The sequence below is a fragment of the Zosterops lateralis genome (genome assembly GCF_965231275.1).
Source record: "Zosterops lateralis genome assembly, chromosome: 7".
Lineage (NCBI taxonomy): Eukaryota > Metazoa > Chordata > Aves > Passeriformes > Zosteropidae > Zosterops > Zosterops lateralis.
Genome location: NC_139767.1, coordinates 18,135,947 through 18,159,038, shown reverse-complemented (window position 1 = coordinate 18,159,038; position 23,092 = coordinate 18,135,947). Strand labels below are relative to the sequence as shown.

The window sequence follows — 23,092 nt, the reverse complement described above, 5'->3', positions numbered from 1 at the left end:
GATATATGCTAGGCCACTCTGTTGTTGAGGCCAAGAAGCTTCCAAAACTAGAACCAGAAAATGCTGCTAGACCCTTCCGAGCATCTCAAAGGTAAGAATTCAACCTGCTTTTATTAAACAATTACTCTCCTTTACACGATGGCCATAAACATTTGTCATAAACATAATGAGAAGACAATACATCAACTGGCAGAACAGTTAAACAGCTGATCACAGTAAGTTTTGTACAAATCTGTTGTATTTGGCTTTATATATATGCTCATTTATATCATATACATAATAGGACTAGTTGTAGTATATACAATATACTGGTATAATGGTATAGCAATATAATAGTGTATGTGCACAGAACATATGCATATATGTGATATATGTAACTTAGTGTTTGCTATATGTAGTGTGTGGTTCATATCTATATAAAAATATACGCACACTATATAGTCCAAGGTACAGAAACAGACTGGTGGTGAACTGTAATACTTTCCCATATGTTCAACTGTTGCAGCATAGCAGACATACCTTATGAGAGAATACAACCTTTCAATTTAAAGGACCACCACAGCTCTTTCAGTAGCCACTGGGGCAGGTTTTGTGGGCAGCAGCCAAGGGGAAGACATGGTAGTCACAAAATCGTTACCTACATGGTATTTTATTAGAAATTCGTTAAAGAATTACAATGTGCTGAAGGGACCGCAGCAGCTGCGGCACCGCCCCCACCGCGGGCTCCAGAGACCTCTGGGTCAGCACCTCCCGTGTCTGCAGGTCCTTTTCTGTTCCCGCTACCCACGAACGACGGAAAAGTTACTTTTTCATTCCGTTTTTTACGTTGAAAAGACTACTAAAACTGTTCTAGCCCCTTTGAAACTGCTCTCGGTGTACGCCCCGCGCAGACGCCGCAGGGAGGCGAACAAAGGGCCGGGCCGGGCTGTGTTTGCCCGCGCTCTGTGCGGGGGCTCCGCCGGGTCAGTTCTGTCCTCCAGACCCCCGAGCCCCGCTCGGTTCCGTGGGGAGCGCGGGCTCTGCAGAGGCAGGACCCGGACACATTTCCTGCTCCCGGCTCCTTTCCGGAGCTGAAGCTCCAATGCCGCTCCCGCCCGGCTCTGCGCGGGATTTTCAACAGCCCCGGCGGCTCCGGGCCGGGAGAGGGGAGCCACGAGCGCTTTGTGCCTTTTAACCTTTTCTCTGTTTGCTTTCGGTGTGTTCTCCCTTTTGCTACATGCGCCCTTCAGAGGTTTCAGTACTATTAAGTTTAGACAGTGTTGTATTCCAGTTTTATATAGATCACAGTTGTATTCAGTATTAACAGTGATTAACTTTGAGTTTTCTTAAGTGTACCTTCTGTTTTACTGAGGTAATAATTGAGTTACATTTTATTAATATAAAGTGTTTTTGGGGCAGAGTTCTACTGAGTTCATTTTGTTATGCTTTATCACTGTCAAAATTAGTTTATACCAGGTTTGAGTGTTACTCAATCTGAGTTGTTACAGTTTTACTAGTAAGTTGTTCAGCATTTTGTTTCATTTTACTCTTATAGATAGATACATGAATGTTTAGGAAATATTATCTCAACCTTTTTAGATAGCTATGACTGATATATTTTAAGGAGAAAAGGTTACAGATGACATCACCCCTAATAAGTCAGAGCTGTGTTCTGAGCATGATAAAAGAATGGGTTAGCTCATCAGGGGAAGATCCTGAGGAAAAAGGAACGGTTTGGTAAGAGTGACCAAATGGGAGAGACACTTTCTGCTGTGAGGTCAGTCTGGGTCTGCACTGGGCCCTGCAGTGAGTTTGCAGTCAAAGCCAAGCTAGGTGAAAGCCTACAGTCAGAGGCAGCAAGGAAACACCTGCAGTCATATTCTAGCAGGAAATAACCAGCAGCCAGAGTCTGCAAAAGGAGCCCTATGGTGGGAGTTTGCTGCAGTCAAAAGTCAGTGAGTAGTTAACATCAGGATGGCTGAAGTGTAAAGAAGAATAAACCGGGACCTTTTCACGTTATTAGACAGGAGACAGTGCCTTGATGTGTCTCCATCTCAAACGTGAGGTCTGCTACAGTATTACATAGTGTGAATTTACTGATATGATAGAAGGCATTATTCATAAATTGATATTATTGCCTTATAGCCAGCTTTTCATGTACTTTACCATCTCTTTGTGTAATTATCTACAAGACACATGTCATTCCAGGATCCTTTTTTGTTCTCTAGCTGCTTATGCATCTCTTAGACCAGGCTGCCTCTCTAGCCAGTCTCTGCACTGGCTCTGTGGTTTCACCCAGTGCTGTCTCATGATTTTTAAGTATTTTTGAATTCCAAGAAACAGTATCTGAGCTTTGACAAAAGCCTCCTCTGAACTGATAGTATTGTGACCTTTACTCCTAGTAATCAGAGGCAGTCCCAGTTCTTGTTACAGAAGCACTCCAACAGTTTGCTGTGTTTAAAGCATCCCTATCCTGAGGGAATTTCAGAGGAGACAGCTATTAAGATGGTTCAATTAGTCTTTCACCCCAAGATTCTTAAGAGCCTTGTTTTAAAATATGTCTAGGGAATTTTCTCCCAGTTACAGCTTAGGCCATGGCCAGGCCTTAGCTCTACCTGAATGAGAAAATTGCCAACAGACCCAGGTGTTTTCTGCATCAAAACAATATTCAAGTTGCTTTGACTTAGCAAATTGAACTGATTGATATGACAGCTGGACCTATTTTTGAAGTGAGCTTGGGAATCATTTTCTAAAAATGATTATCCAATTCTTCACTGATTTGAGGTTTATCAGCTGTTTGCAGACTCTGGGATGATGGTACAGTATTTCAGAGATTGCTAATTACCTAATTTCACATGTGCTATTAATTATGTGTGTTATCTGAAATATTCCTGATTGTTGTATTTGAATTATTCCTGATTGTTCTAAGTCTCTGGTTTCACTACATTTATTGTTCTGTTTGGATGTTCCCTTCATACGCATAATAAAAGACATGCATCTCATTTTTAAAAAAACAAGAAGAAGGAGAATTTAACACCTTAGGAACATTCAAATAATGCAACATGTACATTAAAGATTAAGACAACCAGTCCTTTTGAATAATGCAATATTTATATTAAAAATTTGGAAAAAAGATCATTAAATTGAAATCCCAATTGAGTGTACAACGGCAAAGCCTAATTAATTCATTAACTTAAAGAGAAGATATGCATGTGTCTTTATCATCAACAGGTTAAAAGTAGTCATCTATTCATTTGATCAGACATCAATTGCCTCCGAGAAAATGAGGCCCATTGAGAAGAGAAATGACTTCACCACCACCCAGCCTTTGTAATCAGAACAGGAGCAAAAGTAGGAGTGCCAGAGCATGGCTGTGTCTGGAGACTTACAGAGGAAACTTTTCAACAAAAGCTTTATGTCATCATCATGGTGAAGTGTTCCTACTGACCTTCTTCAGCTATTCCCTCTTCCAGGCTCCCAAAAGGACATTCAGTGATGTCAAGGATCAACATTTCCAGCTAATGGACTTTCTCTTGAGTCTCAACTATTTGGACTTTAAAACAATGGTCATTTATCTCAATTTCCCCTAGAGACATTGGACATTATTTTTCTCATGCTGCGAGCCACTGTGTCAGTGACATGATTGGATTTAACAAGTTTTGTTGCTTATAATAGTTTTTTTTATGTATCTTGTCCCGTATTTAACAGATTACCAGTAATAGTCTTAATAAGATGCAAATTGCTTTAACATCAGAGCATATGAGCTTTTAAAAATTATTAAAAAAGGAAATGTTGTGACAGGTAGAAGAATTATAAAAGAAAGGCCTCATAAAACCAGGCCTGCTCCATTAAATCAATAGCTAACCTGTTACCTCTTCTGAGTGTAGTTAAGCAATTTGCAAGTTCCGATGTGAAAACAATCTTGTATGAAAGGTTCCCCAACACAACAACTTATTCTTGGGTTGAAAAGTAAGTGCATCTGTGTAAACCATAGGATCTGTTCCATGAGAACCCAGAAAGGAAAAACTTAAACAACCTGAAACTCAGCACGTACACACAAATCCCCTTCCGACCAATAAATGAAGTGGTAAGAAAACTACCAGCCAACAGGTGCTGCACACGAGGTCTGTGAAAGCTGTGTAAAATAAGTGATGTGAATAAAGAATTGCCTTTTACCACGTGAAGAAAATGGAGTCTCAGCTAACTTACTGTAATAACTTCTCCCAGCACAGGGCAGGCAAGTGTGTCAGCAGTTGTTTGCAGAAGGCAGGAGACCAAGCTGTGACAAAACCAGGCAACTGCAGCCAGAGCTCGGAGCCAGCAGAGACCTGTGGACGTGCCTGGACGTGCTTCAGCTGCCTCACCAGACAGCAGGGCTGCGTGGCACAAGAAGAGTGGGAGCAGAGTATTTCCCAATTGCAACTGTGTAACCAGTTGCTTTAGGTTTTTTATCCCAGTCCTCAGAGATCTTTCAATGTCCATATTTCCAGGCCCCAGAGTCATAATTCTTACAATAAACCTTTCACAGGCTTTTAAACCTTGCTGAGTCCTAGCCTTGTGAAAAAAACACAGCAAAACTCCTTATCCCAAAACATTGCTGCTGTAACGGGCCTTAAATCCCAGTCAAGGTGTGACATTGTCACTATGAAGAGGTTGGGGATCCGCAGTTTGCATTTTTCATGTTGCAAGAAAGACCTCTTTCTCTCTTTTCTAGCTGTGCAAAATGGTTGTGTGCAAGCAGCATCTCTTCAGGGCCATGCCTGCCTCAAATATCCCAGAAAACACAGAATGGATTTTTGCAAGGGGAGGTGTCCTTGCTGCTGCAGACCAAGATAAATCTCCCTCATCATTGCTACACAATGCAAACTATCTATTTTATACCTCAATCCCAGGGTTTTGGGGGGATAGGGAAGGAAGGGACAGAAAAGTATTTTTGCTAGGAAGATATTAAATAATGCAACTGGTAAGTTGATTAAAAGAAATGTTTCCAGGATACTTGACATGGAGGGGTACAACAGTTCCCCAGTACAGGGCTGAGAAGGGCATCACTGCCAGCCTGCTCAGGCACTCGGACTGATTCTGGCTTAGCAAAACCAGCCACCCTGGACCTGACCACAGATCCCCCCCAGACCAGCATCCACCTCTGACAGCTGCTGAGAGTTGTCCACAAAATACCCTGCTGTTCCTGTTCCCCAAAAATGTTAATGGCTAACTTCAGTAGCTGCGTTAGTGTATTTTTCCTGTAGTATATTTATCCTGTATATATTTCCTAAGAGTCTCTCAAATCGGAAGAGACCCATAAGGGACGAAGCTCCTCACAGGACTACCTAAAACTAAACTGCATGACTAAGAGCATCCATGATAATCCTAAAATTTCTCCAGCTGCCTCCTGATCTTGAATCACAAAGCTTAACATGGCAAAAATTCACAAACTCCACAGTTTAATTATACACTGGATAAAAATAAACCCATCTGTTCTTAAATCTGCTTTAGTTTGATAACTCCTATAGAAACCTCTCCATATTTTTGACCACATTTTTATGTATTTTTATTTGTACCTCTAAAAAGACCAAAGCTACATAAACCAATGTAACCATAAGAATTTGTCTAGCATTGCAAAAGCTCAACTTACCCACAGAAACCTAAGAATGGAAACAAACCTAAGAACAACAAACAATTTGTGCAGGTAAAGTACACAAGCTGAAAAGAGAAATGGCAAGATAAGCGAGGTGACTGTGCAGGCATTGCAGCCAAGAATATAAAGCATTGAAAGAAAAGAAAGAAATATTCTAAGGATATTAATACCTGGCAACTTAAGCTTTTTTTCTTAATCTGAGCTGCACCTACTTTAGCGGACCTTAAAGAAAAGGAAAAAAGCACTAGTACATGCAGCACCCAAGAACTGATGACTTCCAGTGCCATCTTAACAAAGAAGAAAGTCTTTCCATGTAACACCCTGCAGTATTAAAACTTAAATAAATTAAACTGAAGTTCAACTAAATGTTGTATTTTCAGTTCTTTTGAAATCTGAACTGTTCTGTCCCATTTAAATTATTGAGCCAGATGTATTAGAATTTCAACAACACCAATAAGCATGAATATGAGTGGGGAAAATTCAAAATAACAAAAATATTACATTTCTCCTTTTTAGTTTGCATAAGAATCTACAGAAATTAGTACATTAGAGCTCTGGCCAGTGTCACACTGGATCACATCAGAGCAAGCCCCTAGAAAATCACCAATGAAAGAAACAGGTTTTATGAGAAAGACCATTCAAAATTTTCTCCAACATTCTAACAGAACATGTTTACATGGATCAGTATCAATTGTTTAAACAAAACCAGAAAAATACCATTAGGTAAATAGTTCTCTGGACACAGCATTTAAAGAATCATCCAACATTCTTTTAGCCACAGTTACTTCTGTGACTGCACAACATTTCCTGAGAAAAGTGCTCCCTGTTTATGTGACTGTGTATGGTCTCTAGCTTACAATGCACAATGATCTATTTAACCTCTGGCAGCCTTTGCCACGTCTTGTGGCAGCAGGGGGACTGCTGTCCAAAGATAACTTTAGGCAGAAGTCCAGTTTTTAAGGCATGTCTGTAAAGCTGAAACACAAAACAACAAAACAGTAACATATACATCTAAAGGATGAAGCCAATCCAGAGGCATCATAAGAAATTGCAACAGTTTACAAAGACTCCATGTACTGCTTATAGGCACTGCTTTAAACTAGTGCTGGCTCTCAGCTGAGAGACCATCATAAAATGGTTGTGAGCACAGCAATTCTCAAGTCCAAGTCCCAAACTATTACAAACTCGAGCAGCATGAGCTACTCTGTGGTGTTCCTGGAGTGGCCTGGAAGCAGCAATAGGCAAAACCTGCCAACAAGCTGTATTTATAGAAGTCTTGCAGAGACAGACAGGCTGCCTGTTAGCCCAGTTAGCCACCACTCCCTGGCCAGAGCGAACAAGCCGTTCTGTCTTCAGCATAAAGATTAAGGTACAGGTGTATTACAAACGAGATGAAAAAAGCAGTCTAATCCTGCTTCATTCTCTACTCCTGTTTCATTCTCTGCTATTGGTGCAGTTACTGCTCAGGAAACTGCATCTGGAGGCTGACTGAATCAAATGTTTTCTGTATTTCAATGCAACATTAAAAAAAAAGTAAGAAAGCCATAAATGGGGCCAATCCAACAAAGCACTGAACAGATTGATGTGATTGCTGTATCAAAACTGCTCTAGTGGATGCCACAGGATATCAATCCCCACTATCATGTCATGGACAAGTCACAGGTACAAGGTTTGTTTAAAGGAAACCAAACAATACTGAAAATTGATTTAATAAATTTATGGGGAGAATACAAGTATCCACAATAAAAAAAGCAAATGACTGCAGAGCATAATCCACTGTTGATATATTTGTTCTCTCTTTTCAGGAAGGGCACCAGGAATGATGCCAGCACATCTCCACTGGGGATCAGGTTAGCCATCAAAGGATTGCTTATCCTCACAGGAGCAACCATTGCCAGCCTGAAACAAATTTGATTTACACATCAAAAAGTTCCCCACGGGCTGGAGACTCTCACTTCTTTTCTTTATTTTAATCAATATGGTAACTATAGTTCATTCCACACTATATATGTTTCTACACTGTGGCTACAATCTACTGTTAACAGTAATTATAATGGAAGGTCAAGAGGGCACTTTGCTCACTGAAATGCAAAAGGTAAATTGGGATAATGCTTCTTATTGAACAGTATTTCAGTATGGTGTAGTGTGGAGAGTAACTTGATGGATGGCACTGTTGCAGAGGCCTTCCTGATACATATTAATAACATTTAACAAAACCATAATAATTAGGTAAGCAAAAATGTCCCTCAAATTACAACTGGAACATAGCATTAACCTGTTTATAGGCAGAGAAGCAAGAGGTGAGCACATTGTCACTCTGTGGAGCACCGTGAACTGACTTCAGACATGGGGGAGCTGTGATGGTGCATTCCCTGCCACGCCTCCTCAGGCCTGCACTGTGATTTCAGGAGTTACCTCCCTCAGCCGCAGTGCCAATGGAGCAGCACCACTGCTACTGGACTTCTCTCCCAAAAAATCTCTGGGAGTTACAAACTTGGTTTACAACTAAAATGGAAACGTATTTTTAACTAAAGCCAAGCATCTCCTGACCTAATAAAGACCAGTACCAAGAGAAGGAAGCCCTTTGAACTCCCTCACATCCAGCAGGCTGTGACCAGCCCCTCTCCAGGTGGGACACCACCTGGAGCTCATGAACACCCAAATCTGCCTGACTGGAAAGACCATCCCCCTAGAGCCCTCTAGGAGCAATTCTTGCCTGTTGAGAATGTAAATGGATTTGAGGTATTCCAATGAACTCAAGGGGAACTTTTCACAGTAAGTTTGTACACAGGTATAGAGGTGTTCACACCTCTGTGCCTGTGGGTGAATTATGGTCTATGTAGTAACTAACAGAGTGAACCTCTGCTAGGGCATGAGGTTAAACTCATATCAAATACTAAATTATTAAAGCAGGTATGCTTACCGAAACAAAGGTAGGAATTATTGAAAAATTCATATTATTTGAAACTAGCTAAGTGCTGTCTTGACATAAGTAGCTAGAATTGTTATAGCAAGCTGAGCTATATGGCTATATTGCATAAGTCAAAGATGGAACACAGTGCAACCTGGAACTAACAGCCTAAACATTATTAATAGTTAGAATAGACAAAACTGTAATTTAAATATTACTCAAAAATTAATAGCTGGACCAACCACATTATAACATGGACTACAGAACTGACTGAAACTACCACAGAAACAAACTTAAGAGGATGTGAAGATGAGCACATGGCAAACACTTGGTAACAAAACAGCAAAGCAATGAAGGCCAGGAAGGGCCCAGACTCTGATATGGCTATTGATCCACATTGCTGCATGCAGAGTTTAGACTGTAATAAGAATCGCCCAGGAATATCTTTGTCTGGGGTGCCTCCTTTGAGGCACCTAGCTCAAGTTACCAGGTATCAAAATTTATCTGTACCAATAGATCTGATGGAGAGCCTAGTTTCAAAAATGTCTAGATATTTCTACCAGAGCAGGACAATGAACCAACCAATACAGAGTTTGGTACCTCACATGTTGCACTTTAACAGGCAGTAAAGCGATTCACTGTGACACAGGGTCCAGATGCTTTCCTACCAATACAGACACACACTGTGCTCATCGCTGACCGATCAGGAGCGCATCTGTAAAGGCAGAAGCCCTATTCGTCCTCTGTGGTTTTTGTTTGTTTGATTATCCTTTGTTTGGTAACTAAAGAAGCCCCAGCCCCGCGCGGCTGGGCAGACACAGGTGCGATAGCGAGAACACACAGGACTGGCTGCTGAGGCCCGGCCGAGGGCTCGGGTGAGGCTCTGCCCTCCCCTCCCGCCGGCGCTCCGGTCACTCTCGGCAGGTTCCCATTCCAGGCCGGGGGTCACGGGCACCTCTGGGCCCCGGCCCCGCTCCCTCAGCTCCTGCGGCCCCTCAGGCTCCCCGCCCGTGGGCGGAGCGGACCCGCGGCCCCTCGCCGGGCAGGCGGCGGCACCCGGAACGCGCGTACCTGTCCGCGGCCCGGCCCCTCCGCGAAACGAGCGTCGCCTTCTCCGGGGGGGCCTCAAGGCTCCGGGGCCGGCTGAGCCTCAGCGGCCGCGCAGCTCCGGGCACCCCGCCCCGCTCCTTCCGAGCCGCCCTCTGGCCGCCCCGCGGCGCTGCGGGGCCGGGCCGGGCGGGGACACCCACCCCTCGGGCACCTCCTCCCGGCGGAGGCGGCCGCGGCCTGGGCAGGGGCCGGGGGAGCGGCGCGGCGGGAAATGGCGGCCGGGCCGGGCTGAGCCGGGCTGAGGGCTCGGAGCTGCATCATGAGGCTGCTGCGCGCCCTTCTGCGCGGGGCTGCCCCGGGCAGCGCCTCCGCCGCCAACATCCCGCAGCAGGTGGACTTCTACTCGCGCTTCTCCCCCTCGCCGCTCTCCATGAAGCAGTTTCTGGACTTCGGTGAGTCCCCGGCGAGCCGCCCGTGACCGCTGCCCCTCGTCCCTCAGGTGCCGGTGAGGAGCGGGGCGGCCGCGGCCCCTCACCCCCAGCGCTGCCCGGCCGTCCTGGTTGTTACATGCCGTGCCTTCTGGCAGAGAGCGCCTCTGCTCCCTTCTGGGGCAAGGGAGCCCACTTGGCTCATGCCCAGAGACCGTAACTGTGACAAGGTTGAAATTTAGCTGAAAAGTCCAGTTTTTGGCACCCCCAGGGTAGTTGGGTGTTTTCCCGCAGAAGCCGGGGAGTTGGGGAGAGGGCGGGAACAGCTGTGACAACTGGTGGCGTTAGAGCGGTGGCTCAGGCAGGTGAGACTGGCTAAGCCCTTGCTAAGCAGCGTGCAGCCTTTTAAAGGCATCTTCCAAACACATGGAGCAGCCTCAGCTGGCACCGAGGGGCTGCAGCAGTCATCACTTCTCAGCCGCTTGCCTGTACCCTACAGAAACATCCTACCCAAACGGTGCTGTGTTAGAAGCTGTATGAGAGAAGGAACAGGATGCAGACACCAAGAGCCATCCTGGAGGATTTGGAATTTAGTCTTGAATATGAGTAAATCAGTAACAGGATACTCAGTCTTACACTCAATACCAAAACCACTCCTAATGCTTCCAGGTTTCGCTGTCAGCTTGGAAACAAAAGGGATCAGAGAAATTGTTCTATTCTGCTTCAAAGCAAAGACCACATAGAGAAAGTTTGTGTAAGTCACACTGAGAAACATTTCAAAACCTGAGGTTCAAAGCCTGAGGTTGTTTCTGTATCCAAGGCACTTTGGTGTGCATACACGTTTACATGTTATATATTGAACCAGTTAATACTTTCATGATTTTTTATAGTTTTGCTAGTAAAACCTTAGTGAGAACTAATCCTAGAACCCCAAACATTGTCTAAGCAAGGAAGATTTACAAAGAAGGCTTTCTCACACTTATCTCCTGTCACTTCATCCTGTCGCTTCATATTCAGCATTTTGCTTGTGGCAGTAAAATGTAGCTGACATTTAAAACTCCAGATTCCTACAAGAACTCTACCATATGTTCTGTTGCTACTGTATATTTAAGCAAAGAATCTTACAATTTAGAGTTTGATTTGAGCTGTATTATTTTGCCACTACTGATAAAATGCTTACCGTAAAATCAGTGTTTATTTTCAATGCACACTACTTCCTTGTGTCAAAAGATAGGCTACTTTTTTGCTCTTAAGTACCTGAACATAAGGTAAAAATAATCTTGAAAACTTCTGCAATATTTTTCCCTCTCTTTTGCTTAAGGATTTAATCACAGAGAATAAAAACTAGTAACAGAAATAAAAAAGAGTGCAAGACAGAGACAGTATTTGTCTGTAAGACATTCTGTACCCATTATAATCTGATGGTGTTTTCATTAAGGATTTTTTTTTTCTTTTTGATCCCTTTGCAAGAGGGAGAGCAGTCAAAGAGGAAATAATAAAATCTGGTAAAGCTATCTTAAAACCTGAAATATTCTATAAGCAAATTTAGGTCTGTTTTTGGGTTATAAGACCACAGTATTTTCTGTAGGAGTTTTAATCATTCTTTGCCTAGATATAGACTGTAACTGCACAGTCATTTGCCTGTTCAACTTGCCTGCCCTATAGTGCCTTCCATATTTGACCCAAGATTGCAAAGATAAGGCCTTCAGATTCAAAAACTATTTTGTGAATTGTAATTTTTTCAGTATATGAAGCATTTAAAGATTATAGATTATAAAGATGTGGAATTCTACCCACAAAAAAGGGAAAGGCCAGTAACCGTCATGCCTGAAATGTAATCTGACTAGGGAGAAGAATGAAAGGTTTCTAGGCAGAGGTCATGTAGACAGTGTATAATGCTGGTAAGTGCCATTGTGGAGGAATTTCTTGTAAATTATTCTCTTTTTTATTAACTAACATTCTTTCATCTGTGTAGTTTATTATTTGTCTGAGTCTGCCTGCTTTAAAATAAACTGCTCTATTTCAACTTGGTGAAGAGTTTTCATAGTTAAGGCACTCCCAACTTCCTTTTTTCTTTCCTCATCCCCTCCTTTAATCTTCCCCAACTTCCCCTTGCCAAATTGAAGGAGTGAACTGAGCTGTAACACAGGAGTTAATTTTTAGGAGATACCTGTTTTGAAACAGCAGACCTCAAGTATGCACTTCACTGCAGCAGATGGGCAGGTTTGGAAGTTCACATGTTGCTTACATGACAGTGCTTAAGTCTAGAAAGAAGTCTGTCTGGGAATGAAGCCCAGCATTTCTTCGTCTCTTCCCCACGCTGCACCCTCCTTTCTCGCCTGGAAGACAAGCTTTGTGGGAGTAAAAGCAGGTCCTGATTTTAATAACCACCTTTAGTTGCCACTCCCACAGATGACACTTATTCTTACAAAAAGACAGGTCGGTTATCAAAAGAGGCAGTATTTTCACTTCCAGCTTTTAAAAATGTAAAAGAATTAAATGTATCAGTATCCTAATGGCTATGCAGAGTAGCTGTCCTACTTTCGTTTGTTCCTCACTATTCATGTGAATTCATTCACCTGACTTCTGTTCCTGTAAGACTGAATTTAAACTACAACAGATTTAATTGAAAATGAAATCAATGTTACTGAACTTATTTTCTGAAAGTGTTTGAGGATGAGTTGTGATAATTCACTAAGATGAGTGATGAAAAGCAGGGCGTATGGGACTATGACACTTTCTCAAGCATCTTTCTCTTAAACAGTTTCCTGTGCTGGTTTCATCTGCTTCTCTGACAGGCTCAGAATGACATACTGTTTGATCAGTGCTGGTTAGAGTCAATGTTTGCTGCAAATAAAATGAACAATATACATGGATAGAAGCCATATTTAAAGTTGAACAGCACATGTCTGTAACTGTTGCATTAGTTTCTGGTTATATATTGAAGAGTCTCATTACAACAGGAAGGTTTCAGTATGTGATAAATTTTGAAATACAAGTGGGCTGCTGCCATGAAACAAACACTGCCTTACCAGCCTGGCTGAGTCAGCTTTGAAATCAAGGTACAGGCCTCTTATGCAAGAAAGTTTGTGTAGTTCTCTACTGTAAGTATTGACTTCATTCTGATGTCATATTGGTCTTAGGATCTGAAAATGCTTGTGAAAAGACTTCATTTATGTTTCTGCGACAAGAGTTGCCTGTGAGATTGGCAAACATAATGAAGGAAATAAGCTTGCTTCCAGACAACCTCCTAAGAACACCTTCAGTTCAGCTGGTGCAGAGCTGGTAAGAACAGTGACATTCCATTCCTTGAAGGGTGTCCTTCTGCATATACACAGGTTGGAGGAATTCAGTCTCTTCTACTGAAAGAACATTTATAGGCTTGTTACATGAACACCACCTATTTATACTGAGATGTTACATATACCAGTGTGACCAGAAACTAAATTTACAGATGTGGGAAAAAAACATTTAGGAGCATTAGAGAACCCAAAAGGGAATTAAAAAGTCATCAAGCATTGCACATACTCATATATGAGGAATATTTGGTTTTTTTTAAATCAAAAATCCACCAGAACAGTATTTAATAGAGAACTCACCTAAAAGTGAAGAAGCTCGTTGAAGAAAACAACAGAAGCAGACTAAGGCACAAAATGTTTGCAAAACATAGCAGAAACCATTTACAAGACAGGTTATTGCAGATTGAGAGTAAAGGTATAGAAAATACAAAGAAAAAGTAATAGGAAGTTCCCAAAGGCAAAATATAAAACACCAGAGAGAACATGAAGTAAAAAAGACATTATTTGAAAAGTAAAGTTTGCTTCCAAGTAAGCAATTTAGGCATAAACTTTTTAAAGATGAAAGCAAAACAAAGGGATTGCTCGGCAACTGCTGAAGGCACTAGGATTTCTGTAAAGGCTTTTAAAGTTAAGATACCTTCCAAAATCTGCCAGTAAGTGGGATTGACTAGATGAGAGAATATAAAAAGAGCTATCAATGAAGAAGAAGGCTCTTAATGAAACAGAAATGCTTATATTCTCATGATACTAGATGACACTGATCAAATGGGAAATTAATTCTTTTTGGGCAAATGCAAAATAGAACACAGGGAAGGACCTCCTCTCCCTGTGTGCTTGCTTCCTCACAATGGAAAAATAAATTTTGATGCTACTGGGAATATTTTTCTGGATATGTCAGTTGATGGCAAGAAGGAAAACAGTGTTAGGAACTAAATAACAAATGGGGAGGAATATAATTGTACCACTGTGTTAGCCCATTATTCCCCTGAATTGCATGCAGCTCCATCCTGAACAGAAAAGACCAAGAGGGATAATCAGAGGGTTGGAACAATTTCTACGTGAGGAGAAACCAAATAGAATTCTTCAGCTTGAAAAATACGTATCTAAGGAAAGGGATGGCAGAAATACTTAAATCATGAACAAATGGAAAGATTTTTCTATTAACAGTAACGCGATGAGGCTGCAAATAAGTGATCACCTACTGGGTTTAAAACACAAAGATGATATTTTATGCATTCTAATCAAATTGTAGAATTTATTGTTCTGGAAATTTTGGAAGAAAACATAATTAGATTCAAAGGAATCTAACAAAACTCAGGGAGACAGGTAGAATGATTTGGAAACACGCAACACTGGACGTCTACAAATTACTAACCAGAGAGATCTGGGGAGGCATGCTAGAATTGATCTTTATCCTGTTTGCTTCATTGAAAGGTATGTCCAAAGTCTTCAGGAGATTCTTGACTTCAAGGACAAAAGCTCAGAAGATTCAGGGACTATTCACAGGTAAGGCTCTGCTGTGACGTATTACATCTTGTTAATATTGTATGGAAGAACTGGTAAGAAAACAATAGCTGAAAAAAAATGCCTCTCTTACATTTTTACAGAAGAATTGCAGCAATGTCATCCCCTGTCCCTAAAAAGGGTACATTAAAACAGGAAATTAAGCATTTAGCACAGTGTCATTCTGTAGAATTCCCTGGTCAGTGCTGGCTGACCATAAGTGCCGTTTGACAGGCATGGGTTGTTCTGCATGAAAACAGTTGGCACAGTTTTCTCTTTCTCTTGGTGGATACCAAGATACTTATGTCTTGATATCTTTATTTATTATCTATTATCTTGATTCTTGGCAGAATCAAGATAATAAATAAACACTAATTTTATAAGTAGTCAAAATAGTGGATTACTGATTGTTTCAACATTAGTCACCCGAAACAGTCTTTGAAAACTGACCTGCCTTCTTACTGCAGTAGGCAGACGTGTGGTATTTTTCTATGTAAGTCTTCATGTCTGTAAACAGACACTCTGTTTGCCGGAGTATTAAATTCTCTTGAAAGTGAAATACCAACAATGTATTAATTTTAGTTTTACAGATACTGTGATAAAAATCCGGAATCGCCACAATGATGTAATTCCTACGATGGCTCAAGGAGTAATAGAATACAAGGAGAGCTTTGGCATTGATCCAGTGACCTCTCAGAACGTGCAGTATTTCTTAGACCGCTTCTACATGAGTCGCATTTCAATCAGAATGCTCCTTAATCAGCACTGTAAGTTCCAGTGTTGAAAGGAGGGGAAATGATATCTGTACCGTGTCAACTGTATTTTCCTTTAAGTGCTTAATACTAAGGTGCCACTTAGGAGTATACTATTTGCCTTGCTATTTATAACTCATTCTTAATGCAATTCCTAAAATATTTATTAATAGGCTTTTAATAGTAGGCTTTTCAGTATGGTGAGGACTGAAATTAGATTGCCTGTAAAATTTTTATTTACCAAAACTGAAGACACAAACTAAAATTATAAAGTTATGCTGGATATTAAATGTTTTCTCTTTTGGCAGCTTTACTGTTTGGTGGGAAAATTAATCCAGCTCATCCAAAACACATTGGAAGCATTGATCCTAACTGCAATGTTGTTGAAGTTATTAGAGGTAAGTTCAGATGATAAGAACAAGAATCCTGAAAACTTACATGAATGTCTATAGTAAGAGCAAATACTCATCCTGGTATGCAGATATTGTTTTGTTCTTTACTACCTAGAGCAGAAGTTTTATTTGACATGAAATACTGTTTTGTTTTTTTTTTTCCTATAAATGCAGTTTTTATGAAAAAATACAAATCTTTCTGGCAGTGCACAGAGTTTTCAAATTTTGGGGTTTTTTTCAGTAGACTCTAAAGAAGTGGGAGGGGGAAATGTAACTTCCTGTGTTTTTTATTATAGACGGCTATGAAAATGCCAAGAGACTTTGTGATTTATATTACATGAGCTCTCCTGAACTTATCCTTGAAGAGTTGAATGGTAAGTGAATGTACTCAAGGGGTGCTCTTCAACATCGTGATGGTTTCTTCTTAGGGAGCTGGTGGTAAAATGTTCTGCTTTCCACACAGTTCATGTGTTCTCTGTAGCTACTGTTATAAATTGCATTTTTTTAAGTCTCACAGAATGCTTTCCCCATTCCTCCCTTTAATCAGAAAACTGACATGAGTAGAAGTTTTTGATTCTACACCTGTTGATATCAAGAAATTTAGCAGGCTCCTTCCCTTGCTAAGATTTCGTATCTCTTCACCTGACATTACTGCATCTCACCCTCTCTGCATTTCTTGCAACACATTAAAGATTTATACAAGACATTCTATTCAATCTTCTTGATACGTATGAGGTTATTCGAAAGCAACTATGATATGTCCTAGTCAGTGACCCCATAGTGGGTTTTAAGATTAATTTCTAAAGTAACATTTGAAAATCCTGATTATGACATTTGATTAACATACAATTTTGCAAAAGATTTCTGTTTGAATTTTTCTTCTTGAAATTTAACAATACAAATTTATGTTTTTAATTACCATGGGAATGAATAAAAGACATCTCATGTGCTGTTTAGTTATTTAGACTCTCTTCTCTCCAGCTAAGTCACCAGGACAGCCCATGCAAGTGGTGTATGTGCCATCACATCTCTACCACATGGTTTTTGAACTTTTCAAGGTCTGTGCACTTACCATTAATTACACAATTCTTTCATACATCTTTGTTTACTGAGATTGTATTGCTTTGACTTTCTGAACCGATTCTAGATGACAGTGTGTTTTTGCAAGTACAAACTTCTTGCCATTAGACTGCAGCAACACAGCTACCCTGTACAATTAGAGAAACAGTAATTGTATAGAAAATGAACAGCTTTGGAAGATGTTTACCTAGCCACTGAATACCTTCTGAATAGACAGCTTAAATCTTAAAATGTATGAAGATGTTAGTTAATAAAGCAACTGAGAATAAGATATTCCATAAATGGTGTATCTTCAAATCTGGCAAAATGTTTAACAGGTCCTATAGAGCTTTCCTCAAGCAGTTTAGTCCTAGACTTTTCTTGGACTTTGTGTCATATTGCATGTACTACGTGCATCATAAAGAATTCTAGAACACAAACACTATATATTAAACTATTCATGTTTCCTTTAAAAATTTAAAGATTTTTAAGTCTCTGTATTCTAATAAACTAAATATATACTGATACTAAATAAACCAGGAATATCAAAAAACCAATTTTATACCAATATACATTTGTTGTGTTTCTTAAATACATGATAAAAATAACTGCTAAATTATTATATTTATTACAAATTATTATTATTATTATATATTTGTATATTATTTTAAGATAATATACAAAGTGAATAGGATTTAAGTTGTACTTGAAAATTACAGAATGCAATGAGAGCCACCATGGAACACCATGCTGATCGATGCATTTATCCTGCAATTCATGTACACATCACGTTGGGGAATGAGGATTTAACTGTGAAGGTACTGATTTTTTTTTTAGTATTCTGAAGGTTATTTTGAGTAGGGTTTTTTTTCCTGTCACGAGCAGTATATTAGTAACCTGAGCTGCTGATGTGGTTCCATCAGGAGATGGTATGTGATGACGTGTGTAAGTAAAAAAACCCTTATGGAATTTCACGTGCTGCCCCACGAAGAGGCGGCAGTCACACTGAGAGCTCTGCAATGGCATGCTGTACTTGTGTCTTGCCTAGCTTAGAAGCAGCCATGACTAAAAATGAAGTAGCATCTTTATACAATTGTAACATCAACATTTTCCAAGTGACAGAGCTATACAGGTGTGAAATAACTGAAGAAAGGGAAATATATATTGTATATTCCACACAAAACAAACCTCCTGACAGTTTCCTGACAGTAACAGTTTGCAGTTACTTCTTTTTCTGTACAACATCCATGTTTGATTTCAAAGACCAACTGCAAGCATTGGGTTTTTCATAGGTCTAACTAAGCTGTATCAAAAAAACTGCTTTGACTTACTCCTTCAAGTAACAGGGTTTAGTAAATCATATTTAAATGGCAGTATTCTTGAGGAGTAAAAATACACAGAGAACCTAGCATTTGCTAAAAGGTATAGATTGTGACTTCAGACAAAAGTGTGTTATGAAGAAGATAAAAGCAATGCACAATTCAAGCAGAATTTCCTTTCCTCCAAGAGATTATGAATGCTTCTTATGGTGGTATTTTATTTAACGGTTTGGATAAGGGATGAAAGGGAAGGATTCATCTCTCTTTGGTCATTGTTGAAGATGAGAATTAAAGAAAGTCTGTAAAGTAGGGACAGCTTCAAATAATACTTTACAGGAACTTTCTCTGGCTTATTGTTTGAGAGAAGCTGTCTTTTATAAAAATGTATTCAGGGATATAAAGCTAAATGCTCCTTGTTCCAGATGAGTGACCGTGGTGGTGGTGTTCCCATGAGGAAAATTGACAGACTGTTCAACTATATGTATTCAACAGCACCCCGTCCTCGTGTTGAGACATCACGAGCTACACCTTTGGTATGCGAGTCTTTTATACCTGACATCATGGACAGATCTAATTGTCATAAAAACCATTTAGCCACAGCTATGAAATACTGATTTTATAGATATTACATTGAGTGATATTTTATTTTTACTTATTTCAAGCTTAATTAAAGTATTTTTCAAAAAATAACTGGAAAACAGCATAAAATACTAAAAACTCTTTAGATTTGTTAATGATTCTCTTTTTCTCTACTAAATCTAAAGATCAGCCACCTCAAGCAGAATATTTAGCTATGCTGCACATACTGCAGTGAGAGCAAGATTCAGAATTATTTCTGTAGCCACTCAGTGAAAGGAAGAATAATTATAGCAATGACTTTAGATCAAAGCCATAGTTCATTTGTATTGTTTAGTCAATTGTACCAACTCCAGCAAGGATGAAGATACAGAGCTGTGACAGGGCATATGAAGAATCCACTTTGGTTTCATGTGACTGTAATAAATGCAAAAGGAATAAAGCCTAAGCTCTCAGAAATTAGAATTTCGGAACAGCTTTCCTGTATTTATTCTCCCACATTACATAATTTAAAAATATATGTAGTTCTGTGTGTAGATGACTCTGCAATTCATGAAACACAAGATCTTTACAGAGGAGTGTTGTGTATGTTCACTGAGAGATTACCTTTAAAATTTAGTATTTAAACAAAAAATCATGCTTAACACTTTAGGGCTCTGTCCTGCCACTGCAGCCAGGCCTTGGTAGAATTTCAGTATAAACTGCAAATTTGTAGACATTGTATCTTGAACCTTATATATATATACTGACAATGAAATGTATCTGACTTAAGAACACTGTGTACTTAGATTAGTAGCTCCATGAGGCATGATACAGACACAGCCCAGTCTTCTCTAATGGCATCTCTTAAAAAAGCTACCATAATACAAGAAGTGTTATCTACCAGCTCTGCCTAACAAAGGAATCGGTTTTCTCATAATTACAATCACTCATCCATTATTCTGGTTTTGGGGTATATAACAGCTTGTGGGGGCATAATAGTTAACACGTGAACTCCTGTTACTCTCAAACATGCTTAGTTTATTTTACCTATTAAGTTAAAACAGAAAAATACCACTGATTAATGCAATTAATGGAAGTGTACTTTTTCTCCCCATCAGGCTGGTTTTGGCTATGGTTTACCCATATCACGTCTGTATGCACAGTACTTCCAAGGAGACCTGAAACTCTATTCCTTAGAAGGCTATGGTACAGATGCAGTTATTTACATCAAGGTATGATGTAACACACTACCATTTTCCATTATCAGCAACTCTAATCTGAACTGCTAATGGAATTCCTTGTTCCGTTACGGTAACTTCAATTAAAAAGAATCATCAGCTACAGCCTTTTCTCTTTACAGGCCTTATCAACAGAATCAATTGAAAGACTCCCTGTATACAACGAAGCAGCCTGGAAACATTATAAAGCAAACCACGAAGCTGATGACTGGTGTGTGCCAAGCAGTGAGCCAAAGGACATGACCACTTTTCGCAGTAGGTAGCTTTTTCCTCAGCAGCTCCTAAGAAGTAGGTTTGTCTAAAGGGAATTTAGAAGACCTAATTTATACCAAGATGTTGAGCCACTTTAATACATGAAAGTAATTTTAAGTGGTCTAACAGAAAGTTCAGTCTATTTAGGCTTTTCTGAAGTTAAAAAACCAACAGCCACCAAACCCCTCAAACCTGCACTTAAAAAGAAAGGTCATACTTCATTTGTTTCACTTTCTATTTATGACTGCTTTCAGAGCTAAGTAAAAGAGCAATATTTTGGTTTTTATAGGGATCAATGCAATGGCTATCACATCTGGTATTAATTTGTATCATTACAAAATTTTATTAGAAAAACTGTTAAAAAAAGCTCACTGGAACATTCTTCCATTATACAGTTAATTCTACAGATTAATAAAAAACTTGTGTAAGAAATATTGAGCTCATTGCTATACCTCTGCAACTGTATGGCACTTTCTTTTATCTTAAGCATGCTGAAGCTTATTTTGCCAAATTAGATATGTTGCCTACATACACTGTCTATATCAAGGGGGTTTTCTCAGCTGTAGAAATCACACATCTCTGTAGGGATAAAAAATTCAAAAAGTGATTTTAACTGCTACTACTGGTATAATGTATCTCAGGTATGTGGCATCAGTTGTATTTCTTTGGTTGTAATGTGAATATATAATGGATGTGAAAAACTGATCTTGCCCTGATCATTGTGAATTTAAAAATAGCATGGCTTGTGTACAGTAGAGAAATGTTGTCTTGCATTTGTCTGTATTTCTGTCGGTCTTACCAAAATGCAGTATCAACATTCTAGCCTTTGTAAGATCTCAGACTTGGGTATGTCAGGTACAGCTACAGCTGTAAATGGAAACTATTTTAATAAATGGATTTTTAAAATTTGTCTGTAATAGGGCATCTCTATTACTTTGACAGTACAAACTACATTCTCAGGAGTAAGTAAGAATAAGTAGAATTAACAGTTTTTGAAAATACCTTTGCATTTGTGATATGCTTCTGGCCTCGTTTTTCTAGTAACTGGAAGTTACACTACAACATAAACATGATAACCAGAATATGTTAATCAAAGACAAATCAGAACATACAGGGGAAGATGGAGAGGGAAGTGAGTCTTGTATTTCAGATGCAGAGTCCTTTTAATAAAGAAATCAACTTAATGCCTACTGTACAAGCTTTGTTCAAATCATAAACATCTGTGTTGCACCTTGATTCCTGTCCTTCCTGAACATTTTTAGAGTGATGCAGTTAAAGCCATTGAGAACTAATTCTTTTCTCAGTTAATTAAACTGCATGTAATTCTGTGGGTTTTGTTCTGTAGCAGACATGCCTAATCCCTCTCAGACACAATAAGCCTAGCTTTTGCTTTATTATTATTATCTCTGTGCAGAACAGAAGGTGAGATACCACAAGTGAAGGGGATAGGTGGGATGTTGGAAATTGAAGTCATGCTACTCTAGTTGTAGCTGAGCCAGATTCATCACCTGCTATCTCCCTAGCCAAGTTCTGCAAAACAATGAATTGGTTTTATACCCTGGTTAAGCTAATGTAGATAACTTTAATAGAAGTGCATTACAGACTGGGCTGTATACACAGTTAAACTGAATCTGAGGGAGGATTATTGTATCTTAACTGCCATCACAGCAGTAGGGTTTTTCCACTCAAGCTTGTGAGCACCTTGAAGCCCCTAATTTTCCTCCTTACAAGGATGTGAGGTGATAAACTGGCACACCTTTCCATCTGCATGGCTGTAAGTGACGAGAACTGAGAGCTGTTCTCTTCTTTGGCCCTCCCTGCAAGCGGATGTGAGGAATGCCACATAGCATAAAATGGGGCCGGTACAGGTGTTGGAAGGGACACTTGCAACTACTGCTTTTGCTAAACTAAAGCTGAAAATTACAGCAAGGGCTTTTAAAAACTCAGGTCTGAAGCTGAGCATTCTGGCCTTTAAATCTTTTAACTAAACTGATTTTAGAAACATTGGACAACTATGAGCAATATTTCTGAAGAAAAGTGGTTTTCTACAAAGTCCCTTAAGTATTTTAGATATTACTGTAATAAAGTCTCTTTCATGTTTTCAGCTAACTACCAATTGAATTCTGATTACCAGAGCAACTTGCTGTATAATTAATTATATTTGTAGTTATCTCTTCACCTGCCACCCCAAATGATTGTGGTGAAAACACAAATGCGTAGTGTTTTGATTTACAATATTTAATCTTAGTTAAAAATTTGATCTTTGATAACTTTTGGTTTAAATAGAAGTGCAGAAGACAACTTTTGTATTTAGTATTTTCAATACTATACTGAAGTCACTGCGAGCACACTGGTTAAGTTGAAGTGAATCACTACAGAAAAGTAGCATACTGTCAAAATGCTGAGATTAATAGTTTTGTATGCAAATTAGCTGTCTTGCACTGTACAATTAATCTTGGTTTGTGTTAATTTTTGAATTGCTGGATTTATTCATTAAAGCTATTGTAAAAAGGAAACTTGTTGGGTGATTGTGTGGTTTGGTACTACTTCTGTGCCGCCAGTCATCTCATTCAACATCGGCCAGACGTTAAACGCTGTGGGCTGTGATAAATCAGTGTTCTCATGCTCATTGCCAGGGGAATTTATCATCCCTGCTATGGCCCCTCCTTACCTGTGACAGCTCTGCACACAGGGAAATCTCTGAAACCATTATTTCC

At 39.6% G+C, this 23,092-nt stretch overlaps 1 protein-coding gene across 1 annotated transcript; it reads left to right on the top strand.

Annotated features, from left to right (window-relative positions):
* Positions 1 to 9,851: 9,851 nt before the first annotated feature.
* Positions 9,852 to 22,891, top strand: PDK1 (pyruvate dehydrogenase kinase 1). The gene is made up of 11 exons (XM_083865328.1): positions 9,852 to 10,027; positions 13,147 to 13,288; positions 14,737 to 14,808; positions 15,388 to 15,572; positions 15,866 to 15,955; positions 16,246 to 16,323; positions 16,931 to 17,007; positions 17,728 to 17,826; positions 18,750 to 18,860; positions 20,004 to 20,117; positions 20,246 to 22,891. The coding sequence occupies exons 1-11, from the start codon at positions 9,895 to 9,897 to the stop codon at positions 20,384 to 20,386; spliced, it is 1,242 nt and encodes a 413-aa protein (XP_083721454.1). The 5' UTR covers positions 9,852 to 9,894; the 3' UTR covers positions 20,387 to 22,891.
* Positions 22,892 to 23,092: the final 201 nt, after the last annotated feature.

Bases quoted from the DNA above. Each gene is read 5' to 3' on its own strand.
- PDK1 (XM_083865328.1), top strand. From the start codon at position 9,895: ATGAGGCTGCTGCGCGCCCTTCTGCGCGGGGCTGCCCCGGGCAGCGCC. The intron at 15,956-16,245 runs GTAAGTTCAGAT...TTTTTATTATAG, and splicing joins TGTTGTTGAAGTTATTAGAG to ACGGCTATGAAAATGCCAAG. The intron at 16,324-16,930 runs GTAAGTGAATGT...TCTTCTCTCCAG, and splicing joins TATCCTTGAAGAGTTGAATG to CTAAGTCACCAGGACAGCCC.